This window comes from Ciconia boyciana, chromosome 7 (genome assembly GCF_034638445.1).
Source record: "Ciconia boyciana chromosome 7, ASM3463844v1, whole genome shotgun sequence".
Lineage (NCBI taxonomy): Eukaryota > Metazoa > Chordata > Aves > Ciconiiformes > Ciconiidae > Ciconia > Ciconia boyciana.
Window position 1 is genome coordinate 20,207,630 of NC_132940.1, and position 19,164 is coordinate 20,226,793.

General features: G+C 38.4%; 1 protein-coding gene across 4 annotated transcripts in view; it reads left to right on the top strand.

The window, feature by feature from the left end:
* Positions 1-33: 33 nt before the first annotated feature.
* Positions 34-19,164, top strand: part of ABCD3 (ATP binding cassette subfamily D member 3) — a 35,928-nt gene continuing 16,797 nt past the window's right edge. The window contains exons 1-5 of one of the 4 annotated variants that reach the window (XM_072867378.1): positions 10,420-10,438; positions 12,500-12,563; positions 14,345-14,381; positions 16,759-16,860; positions 18,478-18,566. In XM_072867378.1, the coding sequence (XP_072723479.1) occupies positions 10,435-10,438; positions 12,500-12,563; positions 14,345-14,381; positions 16,759-16,860; positions 18,478-18,566 (296 nt within the window). In that variant the 5' untranslated portion in view covers positions 10,420-10,434. Of the gene's footprint in view, positions 212-10,419; positions 10,439-12,499; positions 12,564-14,344; positions 14,382-16,758; positions 16,861-18,477; positions 18,567-19,164 lie in introns of those variants that run through there. The other 3 variants (XM_072867379.1, XM_072867376.1, XM_072867377.1) reach the window with 3 other exon arrangements.

Genomic DNA, 19,164 nt, shown 5'->3' on the forward strand with positions numbered 1-19,164 from the left:
GGGTGGGCCCCGCCCCCCTCCCGGCATTCCCCGCGCCTGCTCGGCTGGCCTCGGCTCCGCTCGGCTCGGCTGGGCTGCGCGGCTGCAGTCGCGCCATGGCTGCCTACAGCAAGTACCTCACGGTGCGCCACTCCGCCATGGCCGGGGCCACGGCCGCCGCCTGCGCGCTCCTCTGCCTGCTTAACAAGCGGCGGGCGGCAGCCCAGCACGGGTGAGCGGGGAGGACCGGGGGAGGCGAGCGGTGGGGCCGGGGGCCGGGCCTGGGAGGGGCGCTGGGGGCGAGCCGCGGTGCGAGCGCTGGGAGGCCGAGGCAAGCGAGAGCTGTGGTCGCCCTTGTCGGCTCTCGGCCTGACGGAGGGGCAGCCCGCGTCCCTGCTGTTACGGGGCGCTGCTGCAGATACCCTCCTCCCGGGGAGGTGGCTCCTGTGGAGAGCGGTCGGGCTGCTTCCCCCTCCCGCCTCCCCTGGGGCGCAGTCAGTGCCGCTCTTGTGTGTATCCAACCACTGCCACCTTGTTACTCCAATTATATTAGTTTTTTCCATTTTCCTGACTGTGGACTAATATTAACGAACAGTTGACTTCTAGGGATGTCCTAGGGTGCCCTATGTGCATAGGCAAATAATGGACCCCAGCTGTTGTTTTAATGCTGCCGTGTGGCAGTAAGGTACACGGATAAAAATTTCAAAGAGGTAGCATCTGGTTATGGTGCCTGTGAGGATGCCTCACTGGTATATGTGTGCAAGGGTGTGTATTTGTTAATCTCCTATGAAGCACTTGGGTACCATGAAGTGTGGCGCATGAAGAATATACCTCAGACTCAATCCTTTCACGATTTTAGTGTATTTGTGGCTGTAGATTATTGACCATGTGCTAAGGACCCAGTATGTTACAGTAGTACAGTTAGATGTCGTGTAGTTGCTACAAACTTATCTTGGTGGTGAAATGGGCTTACTCAACAGACTTAAGTAATAACATACCTGTGATTAAGCAACAGTCCAGTTTTATTTACCTAATTCCTTTCATGTATATGATATCTTTAAGAGCTTAATGAAGTTAGGTAGCTGTCATACATGTCAGAAATTTTTATGCTGCTGACAATTCATGCATTTGCTACCTTACATTGTTTGCATGAGAGGAGAAACAACAAGATCCCAAACTATTGCTGAGAGTTACTCTTCTATCAAAATCATAGGGAGGGATGATATTTTTCAGGTATCTCTGCTTAATTTAGTGAAATACTGTTGTAAAAAAGGAGAAAAGCTATATAGAAAGGCATGAAAATGGTGAGCTGGGAGAGCTACTGACACTGTAGCACAAGATTTTTACACTTAATATATTATAATGGTGTTTGTAAGAAAGACTAGGCCATACAGATGTTCTGGGAGCATCTGTGTTTTAATTCAGATCAAGAGTATTCTTTTAAAGTGAATCTTCCAGTTGTCCACGCTTACCTTTTTCTGCCTTTATTGAGGAGTTATGTTGGAGCACACAAACTAGATTACGTTCAGATTGGAGCACATCTTCAAATGTAGATGCAAGTCCAGTGTAGTTTTGAAGTGCATTTAGTATATTTCCACTACTAGTAGCATTCAGTTGACAGGAGCATGCTAGAACTTGTCCAGAGTTATCTCCCTGTCCTTGAAATAAATATAATGTGGGTCCTGGGTTGTCGCCATAAACTATTTTGCTTGCAGATCTTCTGATGTTGCTCTGCAGGACTTGACAATGGCAATGCATCTATTAGATTGAGAGTCAATATACAAAAAGTGAGCGTTAGCCTTAATACTGAAGACTATATTTGGAATGCGTCCTTCCTGTATGAATCTTTGATTTTGCTAGGTACAGTGTTAAAAATCTGAGGCATTCATATATATTGGGTGGACCAAACCCTGTTACAAGATTAGTGAGAATTCAACGTGGAGATAACTAGCTGGAACATAATTCATAAATTCAGCAGTTGAATGGAGTTGAGATAACCTGACCTGATCTGTCCCTTTTCCTCTGTCTGTACTGCAGTCTTTCTGACACCTTGTCAAATTGCTGCTGTAATCTTCCTCTCTCAAGTAATTTTGCATTCTCAAATCTATTAGAAATGCAGTTGCTAAAATAGGTACCATGCTTGCAAACTTGATAGTTCCACTTGTTCGTGTGTGTTGGTTTAAGCTTTTGAGTCCCTCCATAGCTTAGGTCTTATTTACTACTGGTACTGTGTTGTGGCCATAGATTCCAAACTCTAACATCCAACATTCAGTTGTTTCATAATAGCTGTACAGCTGCTTGAATGCTATTTTTGAGGATGTTTTTTGCCCACTGGTCATCTTCGTTCTTGTCTCCGCGTTTCCCTGTGAGGCAAACCTTGCCAGGAGCCTTACAGAATGCTACCTATCAAGACTAGGCAGGTAGGTAAGCTACATTGCCTATACCACCAGCCTAGACAAAAGCATCCAGTTATTGCCATTGCCTCATCCTCCTTTAGTCTGATTAGTTCATGTATCATTCATTTCTTAATGCTTTCTTGCTAATGTAAATTATAGCATACTTTTGGAAAGAATTGTCTTTGTGCCAAATCTTTACATATTCCAGCATAGTTGTGGTGGCATATGATGCTGACATATAATAACAAGTGGTAAACCTTTGTGCAGTAATGATAAAAAATCTCCAGGTCCTAGTGTACCCTCTAATTTCTATGTTGTATTTCTCTCTGCCTCTTTGGGAAGAGAGAGAAGTTGGGAGACTAGGGCTGTCCTGAATTTATTTACTTATTCCTATAGAGAAGAATTTCACTTGCCATCTAGATAGTTTGGAAGAGGACTGGTAGTGTATCTGCTGCTTGAGGTTAACTGAGTAAAGTGTGTGAGGAATAGTGGTGATTTAGTTTCATGTGTGTGAATCCCTTTGTTCACCTTGGTATATAATGCCTGAAAATATTGTGTTGTGTTAGTATGAGATGAATTTCAGAAGGTGAAATTCTAGTTTTGAGCTTCCTAAAGGCAAAGGTGAATGTTGCAGACTTGAATATAAACAGCAAAACACTGGCATTAACATTCAGGTAAACCATGGAAGTGTTCTAATGCAACTGTAAACTTTACCTGCAAAATTTCTTCCTTTCTCACATAGTTATTTAAGAATACACACTTAAGTATTTATGCTTAGACATACTTTATGTTCAAAATAAGATATGCTATTATATAATGTTTTCCTGGAATAACTGTTTGTTTTCTGTTTTATTTTGTGGGCTTTTTTTAAGTTTTGCTGGAATGTCAGCAATAGTTCAGTATCACCGCTGGCCAAAGTTGAAAAGTCAAATAACATACAAATTAAAAAAAACCCCAAACTTCTTTTAGCAAATCACATGTGTTTGAATGTGTAACAAAAAAGTTATCTTACACAGACTTTTCATATTGTGTGTGTTAATTTTGATATAGAATAATCAGTTATAGAAATGGTAGCAGGAAGGAAAGAAGAGGCAACTTTCACCTACTTTTCTGCTGTCAGACAATAGGGGCAAGGTCCACTACAACTCATATCAAGTAGTAATGTATGAATAATTAAGTATATGTGTTATGCTAACCTACCTTAGTAGGTCAAAGATCACTTAATTAGTGGTAGCTGGATTAGTCACAGATGTTCTTCTGTAAGAGCTACTACATCAACTCATCAGTTTTGCAGAACTGAGAGGTAGTATCACTTGCAGTTCACAATATATCTTAACCACAACTTTCTAAAATCCTCCAAAATAGAACAACATAGAACTGTTTGCTTATAGTAACTTGTGAGCTTTTTTTTAAGTTTTGCTGGAATGTCAGCAATAGTTCAGTATCACTGCTGGCCAAAGTTCAAAAGTAAAATTCCACATTACTTCCTTGGAGTAAAGCATGGAAAGAAAAATGCCCTGTTTCTCTGTTGGAGTTGCTCTCCTCAGAGTCTGTTTCCTTGGAAAAACTTAATTTATTCTTGTGGGGGGGAGGTTGTTATATGTAAATGCAATTATGACTTCAGTTGTAGTATTTGGGTTTTTTAGAATTGTAAGTTGTCTTGTTTGAGAGACTACATTATCCTGGGTATATGATACAGGAAAAAACAATCATGACTTTAATCCATCATGAGCTGTTTCTGCAAACAGAAGTGACTCCAGCACTGATGATGAGTGTCTTGACAGTGTAAAATGTTGCTTCCATTTAGGGAAATGACTCATAAAATCTGTTTTAAAGACCTGTGGTTCTATTTTTCCACCATTGAATACTGGAGAAAGATTTATAGAGTGGAAGAATGAAGGAAGATCAGCAGAAATCAGATCAGTATTCTTTGTAGTTTGTCCCCTGTCAGTTAAAATCAAGAAAAAGGTTTAATGCCCAAGACTTTGTCAATGAGCAAGGTCTGAAAAGACTGATTTTTGGAATGTTTGTTTTTTTCCCCTCAAGTAATAAAAAGTATTGAAATAAAACTTTGAACTAATCTTTACTATTTTCCTAAATGATGTTTTGTTCTGTAGTACAAGTACTGTCTGGCTATGTGTAAACACAAACAGCAAATATTTCTTCTTTTAACAGCTGCTGTTACGAGGGATAGCAGTTTGTTGTTGTGAATTACTATTTTAATTGAACACAAATGGTCTCAACCTTACTGACAATGCATGAGTGGGGATTGTAGTTCATATTCGTGCCATGTGGAAAAAAAAAAAAGGTCAAAACTGTTGAAATGCTGAGCCCTGCTTCACCCCCCTGCCCCCCAGCCTTTACATTTCTGCTTCTCCAATTTGGTTCACCTAAACATTGTAGTTCTTTAAACAGAGACACTAAACCCATATTAAATATAAACACTTAAAAAGATGGTAAATGCTGAAATAGGGTTATACAGTATAGGATTGTCTAAGGAAAAAAAAGCCTGTAATGTACAACATATGTAAAATAAAATGAAGTTATATGTTAACCTTTCATCCACAATAATCTAATCCCATGTCTGTTTTGTGAGCTTTGTCTTGAATATTAGACATTACTACCTCAAACAAGAAGCAACAGAATATTTGCTTAAGATTTAATTGCTTCAGAAATAAAACCTTAAAGGGTGTTACATAAAGGAGCTGGATATTGTCCATTATCCCTCTAGTGAGAATTGTTCCTGAATATCCATGTAGTTTAAAATAAAGTACTTACACAAGTGGAGAATGAACTTGGATTACTTTCAAAAAGAAGGTCTTTAACTCATACAGCTTTCTGCTGGAAGAAGGGACTGAAAGGAGTAATAGAACGTAATTTGGGTAAAGAGTTTGGAACTGCAAGATTAGGGAAAGGGAAGAAACAGAATAGAGTTAATAGAAAGGAATTTGTAATATATGGAGAGGTGACAAAAGATTTTAGAGCCTGCTCCTGGACACACTGGCCTTTCCTATCATCCTGCCATGGCCATTAGCATCCAAGAGGAAGCTGGGGTATGGAGATTTAATTTTGTATAAATTGAACTTCTGAAACCCAATGTTTGGCATCATTCCTGTGGAGAAAAAAATAGGTAAGGGAAGAACAATGTGTGCTTGGGGTTTTAGAGGTTAGACATGGCTAAAGCAAGGGCAAAGGCTCATTTGAGTTGAGAGAGGTCAACAGAGTTGTTGACACAGTGTATATCACATAGGGTTTTACACAGTTCATCTTGGGTGACACATGACCTGTGCACTTGCCTGTCATTGGGCTTCTTAGCCTTTTTCTTCTGACAGAGTGGAAGTAGGTGTTCTGCTTATGTTATCAGCTGGACTGCTCGTGAACCTACTGTTTGGCAGTGATTGATACAGATACAATCAGAAGTGATAGACACGTGTTCAGACATTTGGAGGAGCTTTCAAATATAACACAGAAGTTTAAACATAGCAAGTGGCAGTTGTAACTTGAAGCAAGTCATGCGTTTTTGTTCTGGTTTTGTATATTTGGATGTCACTCTCTTTTGTTAGTTTGCCTCGTTTCTTTAGGTTCTGAAGATGTTTGGGTGAGCCTTGCTAGTGTACTTTGCAGGAAGGGAGCTGTTCTAGTTGAGTCCCCCCTGACTGTTTGACAAGAAGGGTGAAATTACATTGCTGCAGTTTAATAGACTGCTTCCGTGTATGTAGAAGCTTTAAAAGGGAACTGGTGCTGCTTTGTGAAAAGGTGGCAGGTGTCAAAAAAAAAAAAAATCTCTACACAACTACATTAAAGTAGGTTTATCCAGAATGTGAATGTGACTGTCCAGTCCACTACTTGCTGTATGTGCATTAGCATTAAAAAAAAAAAAGACAAAACATATGGATAGGATTACTAGAAAATGCATCTAAAGTCCAGTCTTGTAGAAAAACCTGCCTAGGGCTCAGAAAACGTGTCTTCAGCTGGAGGGTATGGAGAGAGGAGAAACCAGATGACTCAGTCCTACTCCTAGCATTCAGACTGCCTTTGTTTTGGGCCTGGGTAGTTAATTAGTGGTTTCTCTCATATTAATTTGCATAAAATGATTGCTGTCTAAGCCAAGATCTAGTGTAAGTGTGTGTAACATTGTGAAATGATTTCCTTTTTCACTTTGCAGGGAACTAGTTAGAAGCCTTTTTCCACTGTTATCCATGAGGGAGAGCTACAGCCACAGCTCAGGCCAGAGCACAAGCTTAAGGGAAAACTAGCAGCTCTAAGGTTTTTCTTTACATGTTACTTCCTTATCAAGATGCAGACTTCTACTGAAACTTAGAATTTCATAGAATCATAGAATGGTTTGGGTTGGAAGAGACCTTAAAGGTCATCTACTTCCAACCCCCCCTGCCATGGGCAGAGACACCTTCCACTAGACCAGGTTGCTCAAAGCCCCATCCAACCTGGCCTTGAACACTTCCAGGGATGGGGCATCCACAACTTCTCCGGGCAACCTGTTCCAGTGCCTCACCACCCTCATAGTGAAGAATTTCTTCCTTATATCTAATCTAAATCTACCCTCTTTCAGTTTAAAGCCATTACCCCTTGTCCTATCACTACATGCCTTTGTAAAAAGTGCCTCTCCAGCTTTCTTGTAGGCCCCCTCCAGGTACTGAAAGGCTGCTAGAAGGTCTTCCCAGAGCCTTCTCTTCTCCAGGCTGAACAACCCTAACTCTCTCAGCCTGTCTTCGTAGTAGAGGTGCTCCAGCCCTCTGATTGTCTTTGTGGTCCTCCTCTGGACTTGCTCCAACAGGTCCATGTCCTTCTTATTGTTGGGGGTCCCAGAGCTGAACATAGTTCAGTTCCTCTACAACAGTTCTGCTTTGTTACCTTCTTCTCAAATGTTTGTAGAAACTTTTTGAGCTTTAGCAATGCAGACCAATTCAGAGCCCCTGCTTGCAGTGACATAGCTGTCTGTGACCTTCTCAGAGTCCCCTTCTTGGTTGCCTGAATGCATTACCCTCACATTATTTTTGGTTATACTGCGACTAGCCATGAACCTAGAGCCAAGAAAATTGTGCTCTTGGTTTCTGTGTGCGCTCAGTGTGTACTGCGTAAATGGGCATGCTTTTGGACTGTGCCCAGGGTTCTGAGTAAGGTTGCTGCCCTTGACCTGAAATAACTGTACTGTTGCTCTCTATTCCTCTGTGTGGGGTATGCAATATGAAGCTGTGTCTACCAATGAGTGTTCTATGAGCGACACTATACTTTTCTCATTATAGCTGTTATTTCTTCACACCGTAACAAGGTATATTGTTGCATTCCATCTTTAGTCATTTGAATTGTATTCTCTCTTTACAATGTCACAGTAGTATCTTGACTGCAAAACTGACCTGAAAACTGCACAAATAATCATGAACTATTACAAAATCGTTTATCTTGCATGGGTTTTTTTAAAGCTATGAAAATTGTCCAGTGCCATTCTAGAATGTAAGGTCTAAAAAATACAAATACAAAGGTTGCTTAGAAGTAACGACTCTTTGAAAAGCTCCACTTATCCCTAAAACAGATATCTTTCCTTTGCACTGTGTTGGGCAGAAGCTAGTCATCCTACTCTACAGAAGGAAGGTGGCATGACCTGAAATTTGTAGCTGCTTTTGCTGTTAAGCACAACATAACATTTTCAAACTCTTATTTCCTCCTCACCTGTCATTAAAGTGGAGGTCTTGCTTATCTCTCTCTTCATCTGCAGTTCCCTGTTGTTACGCTTAGCTTGGTGTAGATTGCTTCCACTGAACTTTGTTCTTGAAGGAGACAGGTATTTCTAGAGATAGTAATCCTTTAACTTTTTCCTGTTTGCTAATAAATACCATAGAACTAGTATTCCTGAGACCTTTCAGTAACTAGACTCAACGGCCTCTTGAAGGCTTGCCCAGTTTCTCGAATCACTTTTTTCTTCAGTAATGTTGAGAATGATCCTTTTTGAGTAACCGCCATTGTCGCTTGTTTCTTTAGAGAGAATAGCTTGTCTGGTGCAGAAATAGAGTTAAACCCAAAGAGTGAGTGCTGTGACCAACACTTACTTGGAGACTGAAATTGCGTGGTATTATCATCAAGTTTTCTGCCTGCCCCCTGTGCTATGCTGCTGCCCTTGAAGTTGCATCAGCTGCCAAGTGCCTGTACAGAGTCCTGGAACTCTTTATTAGTTTCTTTAAAACATCTTGCTGGTTTTGGCTAATCATGTTTCTCGATGTTGGGGAAAGATGTTTTGTTCTATTGCCTACTGTCTATTGGGTAAGTACTTGCCTATTTACTTATCTTTAGTGAGTTGCTATTCAGTTATCATGCATGTATGAATGAAAAGTTTGGTGTAGTTGTGTCATCCCAGTACTGCTGATAACTTTCTTCACTTGTTACATGTATGTTTGCTGTAAAAGCTGTGTGCAGTTAAATAGCAGGTAGCAGGCTACATCTGAGATGCTGCTTTTCTTGAAACTTTTTCAGATTATACATATCGCATTATATCTCTGGCCTGTTCATAAAAGTAAAATTATAGAATGGTTTAGGATAGAAGGCACCTCAAAAGGTTACTTAATCCAAGTGTCTGCTCAAAGCAGGATCCACATCACATTCAGACCAGGTTGTTGAGGGCTTTGTGCAGTCAGATCTTGAAAACATCCCATGACAGATTCCAGAGTCTTTGGAGAACTTGTTCCAATGCTCTATTATTGTAATAGTGATTCTTATTTTTTTAATTATTTTTTTCCTTATATCCAGTTAGAACCTCCCCAATTCAGTTCATGTCTGTTCTCCCCCCCTGCCCCATGCCCATGTAAAGAATCTGGCTCTGTCTCCTCGGTGGCCTCTTGGGTAATGGAAAGCTAGTGCTACATACTCATGACCATCGTGATGGCCCTCTGCTGTACCTGCTCAAGTTTATCAATATTTTTTTGAACTGGGGGTCCAAAACTGGTCATAGTACTCCCTATCAGAAATGGTAACCTTGATAAGGAGTGTCTAAGACATTGCTGTAGTTAAAAGTGGCTTTTCCTGTATGCCTGTTGTAGTCACCGAAGTGTTCGTTTAATTTGAGTCTGACTTTAAACACTATGAGCATAGAGGAAAATTTTGAAAGAATGCTTTGTTTTGTTTAGCATTAAGGTAGCAGTCAGAGGAAACACCATGAAAATTTATATAGATTAAACCCATGCTGACCTTTATATTTTGTTACTATAGATGGTTGTGTGAAGATGATGAAAGTTAGGGGGTTTTTAATTATTATTTTAATAGGACTAAGTCTTTATAGAAGCTCCTTCTCTCCCCATCCCCAGGATAGAGGAAGATTTTTAGAGTTACTTAATCTAGGTATTCTGGAAGTTTATTCCATAGATAGAGCATCTGAATCAAAAGTACTTTGTATCTCATTCTATATGATTTGTTCTTGGCTTTGTGATCTGCATTGCTGCAGGGGGGTTGCTACATCAACCATGGTGATCTATGGATGAAGTTCTGCCATTGAAAGTAGAATTTGACTTACTGACTGCTTTAAAATTTAAGCCTGAGACTGTGGAAGTTTGGAGAAAGACTTGACTAGTGTAGCAGTAGTACCTGATGAATGCAGGCAGAGAGATGTGTATAATTAAGATCTTTAATGCTTCCATGGAAAGTTGTAAAGAAACTATGCAGAAACACTTTTTAAGTCTTGTTTCATCTTGGAATATTCTGTGTTCCTATCCTTATCTATAGATAAAATTAGTCCTATAAAACTATTCCTATTAAAATCAATAGATTTGGCTCAGTGTTAGAAATACTTTAGTACCATAATTTTTCTCATCTTTTTTTTCTATATGTTGTCTGGGTAACCCTTTTCAAAAACCTCTCACCATCATCACTCCTCCTTGTCTGTGAGGGTATGAAGGAGGCTCAAAAGTCTGTCCATTATGTACTTGCTACTTAATGAAGTCTGTTATTTCATTACTGTATTGGCAGGTCTTTTTTCGTAACTCCCTGGCAGTAAACTTAGTTTCAGTCAAGCATCTTCAGTGTCGAAAAACTGAAAAGCAAGCAGACATTGGAGATGAGTAAGTTAAGTAATTCTGCTACACAAGTCTGTATTCTATTGGTACAGTAGGAGCTTGGAAGAAAGCTAGCTTTTGTATTTCTACAGGTTTTATTATTTCAGAGAAATAAATTAGAGCAGTTCAAAATACAAGTTTTTGTGTAGTTTTGAGTAAATGTTACTGTATTAATTTGTGCTTGACTCATGCTTTCAAAATAGTCTCTCCATATGTAAACTGTCATGGTTCCGTTTAAAATCACATTATTATTTTTAAGCTGCAAAGTTAGGCATTCAGAAGTTCAAAAATGTAATAATATACTTTCCTGGATGAGATTTGTTTTATGGTGTATGCCATACTCTTTTTTTCTTGCCATAAAGTCATCTTTTTAATATTTGTTCTTGTAGTCTTACTTTGTCACCATACCTTTTTTTTGGTCACCTAAAGCAAGGTCCTGTATTCTCTTAGTATCTGTAATGTAACTATTGAATTCTTTTTGATAAAATCTAGTGCCTCAGGGGAGCTGATGGCTGGAAGTAAAAAAACGATCCAAATCCAGGGAAGGGCAGGAGAAAAATCTTAGGATTTTCTGATATAGAAGGAAAAGGGGAGAAATGAATGGTGAACAGTCACTGCACAGTTCTGGCTTCAAGGTAGAGAGGAACAGAAATGTGTTCCCTGTGGGACACCTTTCACATCACTGCTGAATCCAGTGCTACTCCCATTCGAACTGTCTGGAAGTTGTTTTTGCTTTGGGATCTTTCATTGTCCCAGCCACTCCAGCTTCAGCCTCAATACATACGCTCAGGGAAGGGTTTCATTGTGAGTACCTTGTGATGAAGTGAGAGTAACTACACTAAAGATCAAGAGTAGAGCTCTTCTGCAATTTGATAGTAGGTGCCTGAATTGCAGTAATATTTAGTAAGCATGTGATGAATTGTACTAACCGGAGCTGTATCACAGCTGTTACCCTACCACATCACCAAGTCAAGCATCAGTAGCACTTGAGCTTCAAGGCACTCCTGTGATAATAAAAAGCACAGTTTAGCTCAAACTGGAGAGCAGTATGTGTGGATAGGGTAATCACTAAAGTTAACATTGCAGTAAAAGGCAGCCTTATGTTTCTGTTCCAAGCAGTCCTTACGCTGTGCTGTTCAACGATGTCTCCTATACCAGAGGAGTTATTTGCAGTAGAGAATTTGGACAGCATGTAGTGCTTACTTTCCTTCACCAGTAAGGCTTGTGATGCTCCAGCATTAAGTAAATGAGAGGTCTGGAATAATAGAGAGCTTGAATCTATTCCAAATGTTAGAGCTCTCTGCTGTAACCGGATAGTCGTCTTGTATTCTTGCTGACTAATTGAGGCTGTTATTTAGTCTTAAAATTCAATGAGAATGCAACCACAGTTCTCTCAAAAAAAGTTCTACAATAGTATAACAGAGTCTGGAGTAGTGCCAAGAGGTATCAGACTGAAAAAATGAGACTCTTGAGAGGGAAAAGTTCTGCAGTAATTGGCCTGTAGAAGTTTTATTCTAGGCAGAACTATGGCAGTCTTTTGTTGCAAGTAAAATGGTTTTACTTGTTAAAATAACAATGGCTTTTTTTTTTAATAGCAAGAGCAACATTTTTGGAGCTATGTAGCCACATTTATTTTTCTGCTTCTAGATAATCCATACTTCATATATGTTTGTTTCCTTTCTTATTGAAGTATTAGTCTTGTTTTGAGCTTGCATGAATTTTTTCAGAAAAAGAGAACAAAATACTGTTAAAGCTCTTTTTTCATTAGGTTTTGAATTTACAAATACTTAATTTTTATCTTAAACTTTATAAATGTAAATTCTAATTAAATGTGAGTTCACAATTAAATATAAGATCACTGTTTCTGAACAGTCCTTTCTCTTTAATGGATAATCAGTTTCAGCTCAGTTCAGTAGCTTCAGCTACTGAATTTCTCTTAACAGTTACTGTAGGAAAAAAATGTATGAATAAATACATCAAAGTATTCCACTGCCAGAATAATTCTGGGCCTCATCATCTTCTTAATATGTTACTATTTTAATGTATTCACTTCTGATCCTTTTAAAGGTGAAATAGTTGTGTATTACGAGTGTTGGGACTTCAAACATTGGCAGGCCTTGAAGCAACAAAGGTAGGAATTATTATAGCATATCTGGAAGAGCAGCATACATTCATTTTGCATTACTGCAAGTCGTGAATAATCTAGGGAAATGCCCACATGGTTTGATCATGACTTATTCACACCTAAGAATACTACTTTTCTCCTAGTCCCAAACCAGATGTGATTGGACTAATCCATACGCAAGGACACTTTTTAAAAGATAGGTCAGTCTTTGCACTTTGAAAAATTACAAGATGTATTGAGAAGTTTCTTGTACCAGCAATACATTGCCCCTACGTCACGAGGATGTAGTCTCTAACTAGATTGTTTCCTAGACTTTGCACACTGTTACTGTTTCTGCAGACATGCTTCCATCATGGTCTGATTAAGTGTTATATCTCTTCTGAACTTTCATTAAGTTATTTCTCCCCCAGTCTGCCCTCTGCCACCCTTCGTGTTCTTTGTTCTGTATTTTGCACAAGTAGTCTTACAAGATTTTTTTCTCCTCCTCTCAGGCTTCCATCTCACCATTACCTTTATGTTTTGTTAAACTGGCATCTCTCCCTTCTCACTTGCATGGTCTCCTCCTTGCCTTCTTTTCTCATTCTTCTGCTACCTTGCCTCTTCCTTCCATAATAATTATTTCTCTTCATTGGTCAGTGATATTCATAGATCTTGCTAATCATCATAAATTAAAATAGGCCTGGTTTCATTTTCTTTGCAGATATTTAAGATATTTTCTTTGCAGAGCTTTAAAGCACAAGTGTGAAATGATACTGTTGATGAAGTTGCGGGATAACTGGTTGTGTGGCAGTCTGCAGTTGTTTTGATGTTGTAGGCAGAAGGAGCAGTGCCTCTCATAGTTTCTGCTTCCCTGTAATTTCCTAGGTGCTGTCTTGAAAGTGTATGAATATTGTAGTTTTAAGGCAGCCTGCTCTCACTGTTTTGGTATGATGGTTGAGAAGTGGTAGGTTACAATTTAATATGGTTAGCTGTCACTTTTAAACTACATAAATGCATAAGCTCTCCCAACAGCTTCATGTGCTTGTCTGATGTTTGAATATGCAGAAAGGCAGACAGACAAACTATAACTGTCTTATATGTCAGCTTGCCTTTCTTAAAAGGAGAGGAAGAAGAATAGCATTGTACTTTTGAATTTGTTTAGCACTAGTTGATAAATATTTTTCCTCTAACTGTTCTGTAAAATGCAGGGGAAGGAAAAAGGACAGAATAAAAAACTAGCTCCCCTTCTAATGCACACCTTTGCAGCAACTTGGTTTCACAGGATCTGACTTTTTTTCCCCTGCAGCGCATGTTTATGAACAAATAATCTTTATGTATAGTAAAATGTGTTATTTGAAAGTCAAATACAATGCAAAACAAATCTGGTTGGCTTATGTAGATAGTGCAAAAACATCAAAGTTGGGTTGCTGAATCTGCATTTGTCTAGTTTTTGTTTGTGGTCAGTGGAACTATGTAGCCATGCTTGCAAAGTATATGTTAGAAACATAAAAACACTGGGAGTTCATGGTACAAAAGCCAAAGTAAAGCAAAACTCGGAGGTGAAACAGGGAGACAGTTTCCCTACATGAAACTGAATGCTGGAAGGAGTAAGGTTTCATTGAAATAGTATAAAAACAACACAAAAGTTTGACATAAAAGGTAGACCTCTTGTGAAGACACTGTACTGCTTTGAAAGAAATAGATAGGGATATATTCCCAGGCTTTCCGTTTTGTCTCTTCTGTGTAGAGATCAAGACAAAGAAATGTGTGTTAATAACAAGTAAAATACTTTATTTTTTCCTCTACAGTAAAAGAAGTGGAAAACAAGTGTTGCAGAACAATGAGGTAATTCTTTCTTCATGTAATATATTTTTGATAATTTTAAATAATACTGGTAATATTTTTAACTTTAAGTCCCGTAATTGTAGTTTTATTTTGGACAGAATGATGGCTATGGTGCAAGTGTGGTTTGAATGATACTTTCAGACTTGCAGTGGTGAAACAAGTGGAAGAATCAGGTTAATCACATATGGCTGAAGTTTGACTGCGTAATGATATGCGTTTGATGTATACCGAGTGCTTTTTCATCTCTTTGTGCCTTATGAATGTTTAAGGACTAGTGTTGTAAGTTTGGCTGTACAAATAGCAACAAACAAGGTGCCTGTAGATTTTTTTTTATGACTTGTATTTGCTTTTTATTTAAAAGAAAAAAGTATGGAACAAGATGTAGAGTCTGACCATTTCTAAAAAGTACTTCAGACTTCTGATAGAAGGTTTGGTGTTTCGCTGGTCTTTTGTGTGTTTGTTAATTCATTTATTTGAAAAGGATAGATTATATCCCTATAAGTCAAGGTTTTTTTTCATGTTCAAATAAAATACAACAGTTAATCCAAAGGGCAGAGCCCATAACTGGAAATATTGGGTGATGTGATGGTATGAATAGATAACTAGTCCGCATACTTCCGTCTTCGCTGAAAACTTAAGAAAAGGCTTGCACTGGATAAATATAAAGCTGTATGCAAGCATTGTGTTAACTTCTAGCCAGACGTTGACTGCACTATCTGCCATAAACACTTGTATGTTGCATAGCTATACCTATTTCTACAGGTCTTAACTAGCCTTCTCTTATTCTTACCCATCTTGGATATAATTATACTGAATGAGGAATTAACAGTCTAAGGGAAAAAAAACCTCTGGGAAAGAAGATATTGGAATTAATTTAAGTGCAACGCAAAAGTAGAAATGGAGATGAGATGAATAGAAAGGACAAACAGGTTCAGATCAGACATCAAATATCTTTAGTCAGGTACTCCTAGAAATTTTGCACATCAAACATTGTGTTTGTCATTTCTATTACAGAAAAGCAATAACATGTGTAGGGTCATGCTTCATTAGGCCTGGACAGTAGTCTTAAGTTGTTGGGGTTGCTTGAATTTTTGCGTAAATAATTTTTAACTGAAATATTTTTATCATCTACCATATAGCATCTGATCTGGCTAGAATTTTTATCTGTAGCTTGTGTTCACATAGTTTTTTGAAAAGGACAGGACTATAGTTGACTTAATCCCATGAAAAACAGGTGTAGGCTTATTCACAGTGCATTCAGAGTAAATTTGTGTTTGATGGGGCTGAGAGCTTGCACTTGTTGCCCATCATGTTACATATGTAAACAGTAAGTCAGGAGGTTAAGTTGGGCTCTTTGTGCAAGTTTCTGTGGTTTAATCATCCTTGGAAATAAAAAAAAATAGAGTGCTTGATAGGATTGTCTGAGTTGATTAATGGTGAATCACAGGCTACTTTTTTTGTCTTCCATATCCTGTATCCCTAGTTTTTTCTTTCAGGCTTGCTGTCTGAGTATGTTGTAGTATTACTATAGGCATTGATAACTTGTGCTTCACATGAGCCTTGGGTAGCAAAGATAGCAGAATTAGGTTGATTAGACAGGACTTGTTTTAAGTACACACGTATGCCCTTTTAGTCTGTTTTCAGGACTGAATCCTTATGTCACAACTGTAAAAGGAAAGAAAGAAAACGAAAGAAAGAAAAGATACCTGGACCATTAGCTTTTTAAAAAGTATTCAGGTTAGTCGAGACAGAAGATTTGGGTTATATAGAGTAAACAAATGCAACTGACCCAAATAAAAAGTGTTTGGGTACAGGAGGGGTTTTGAGTCTGGTAGATTTAGCTCACTAGGAGTGTGTTGCACTGTTTTTAAAGGAATAACAAATTCTGGTTTCACTTGAAGCAAGTTTGGGCTGTACAGTCAAGGAGTTCAAACCATTGATGGTCTAGACAAATAATGGAAGGCATCTTTAAAAATACTGGCTGATGGTGTCTTCTAGAGACAAGCAATGTTAAGAGATGGCAGATTGCATTGTAATTGGATGTTTTAATGCTATGGTCTGCATTGTTTGTGTATCACTTTTAACTACATTTGAAATAAATATTATTTTGTATCATGGGAGCTACTTCCTATTGCAATTTGTTTTGATAGCTTAGTACTCTTACTTAGGATTTCTGTTAGCTGTGAGGGCATACGCTCCCAATTCTTACATTTCATTTAACTTGTGTAAGCAAGTCTTAAATTGGAGGAAAATATTGCAAATGCTGCAGAAGAAAGGTAGCTGTAGATAACTTGGATAGGGAAAATATCACATCAACATTTAAATAATACATTACCAAAAAATCTCACTTTTCTTGTTTTGCTTGTTCTGTGTGAAGCAGAAAGAGGGAAAGAAGGAGCGAGCAATGGTGGACAGAGTGTTTTTCGCAAGAATATGTCGAATCTTGAAAATAATGGTCCCTAGAACACTTTGTAAAGAGGTAAGCATTGCCTGCAGTCACAAATAAAAATGAGCATTTTTGGAGTCAAGTTTTCTTTTGTAATTACATCACAAATTAAACAAAAGCATATACCTTGCTTGAATAGGACTAAATTGTACTATATGTTTTAAAATAGCAACATATTAATATAAAATTCTACATGTATGTTCAGTTGTTAGATCACTAAAAAGTTGCATTCTGGTTTCAATTCAAAAGTTCATTCTGGTTTCAAGGTAAGCCATTTACTGTCAGCTAATAACTGCTATCTGTAGCATGTCTTCTTTTAAAAGGGCATCCAGGTTTTGTTTGATTCGATGCAAGGTAGTATACTTCTCTGTGCAAATGCTTCTTATCTTTAAATAGCATGCTGTTCATCCGTAATTTTGCTTTTGTAACTTATATCTAGGCCAACCCTTATTAGAAGGTGAATTTGTCAGAAAGTCTGTAAGCATCATTTCAGGAAAGCTATGCAGACTAGAATTTAGCAAGGTAAAATTGTTTCCCTCAGCATCTTTCTCATGCTTTCCAGAACACTTAAGTTTTTTTAAAAGAGCATTAGTTGAGCTCAGAACTTAAGTGATTAACTGTAATATATTAGAACTTCAACATACATCGGACACAAGAGCAATGAATTCCAATGTACAGAATGTAGAACAAGCATGGCAGCTAGCTAGCCTGGATGAACAGGGACCTTCAGCTCATTCACAAAAAGGAAGTACACAGAAGGCAGAAGCATGGATGGGAATGCCTCTGAGAGAGCTGACAGAGCTGGTCTCCATCAACTTCAAAAGGTCATGGCCATCAGAAGAGGTTACTGATAATCCCCAAAAAACCCAAACAGCACTTCCGTCTTCAAAACTGAATATACTGGCAGCTACAGGCTGGTCAGCTTTACCATATTCCTGGTAAGGCTGTGAGCAAATCCTTCTGGAAGCTAACTCCGACCACATGAAGGACAAAAAAAGTGACTGCAAACAGCCAGCGTGGATTTATGAATGGCAGATCATGCCTTACTAACCTGATTGCTTTCAGTGATGAGATGACTGGCAGTGTGGATAAGGGAAGACTAGAGGATGTTGAATACTTTGATTTTAGTGAGGCCTTGAGCCTAAGGTCTCCCCTAGCACCCTGATAGGCAAACTGAATTGGCTGGATGACTGGACCATGAGGTGGATGGACCACTGGCTGGACTGTTGGTTTTTGATCAATGGTACAAGGTGTGACTGGCTACTAGTGGCCCTGTTTTGAGTGAGGAGTGGAGTAGGTGACCTTCAGAGGTCCCTTGCAACCTATATGACCCTGTGCTTATAGCAGAAAAGTGTCTTGGAATAGCAGTAACTTCTTTATCCCTGCAGTGTTCCATCTTATAAGATGTGTCCGGTATGTGTATCAACCAAATACACCTTTTAAAAAGACAAAGTTTCTTCATAAAAATGTAATCAGTATTCTATTAAAAATATTGTATGCTAATGTGTTTCCTGCAAAGTAAGCAAATATTGCATTAGCTGGGGGCAGCAGGGTAATATTTTTCCGCTTAGATGTGGTTGGACCACTTACTAGAAAAAAGTGGTGAATTTTATCCATTGTTTAACTGTTATGCTTCTATGTTTATACTAGACAGGTTATTTGCTGCTTATTGCTGTGATGCTGGTAGTCCGCACATATTGTGATATTTGGATGATTCAAAATGGAACAGTCATTGAAAGGTATCTATAAACTTGTTATTTTTAAGCATTCTTTCTTATGTTTAACAGGGGAAGTAATCCGTCAGAACACACATTCAGACATGAAACAGTTGGAAAACTGATATAGTTGCAATTTTGGAGGGAGGGGGATCCTTATATTTTCTAAAAGAAAAAAGTTCATTTTTAATCAACTGTTTTTCTGCTGTTGGACACAATTTTTTTTTAACCAAAATTTACATATTAAATGATTTTCAGTTCTTTTGGTCATATTTTGTACACTGAAGACTCTAAATCTTACGTTGATCTGAACGTCCAAGAAGGCACTTCAGAATAGTGGCATAGTGGTTCTATGGCATAGACTCAGACATGTTGTTTGGATATTAGGACTGTTACTTCTTCCTACTGAGCTGTTTGCTCTTTCGATTGAGAAACACAATGCTTTCTGTCTTAATGTTTTAGAAAGTGTTTTCTAGACTGATTATTCTTGTTGCTGTTGTTGCTAATTGAAGCAAGTCAGAATTTGTCTTGAAGTGTAATTCAAAATGATATTGTATTTCAGGAGAGTCTTTCAGTGCTTTGTAGAATGGAAGGACTGCTTTGTTGCTCTCTTGTGAGAATC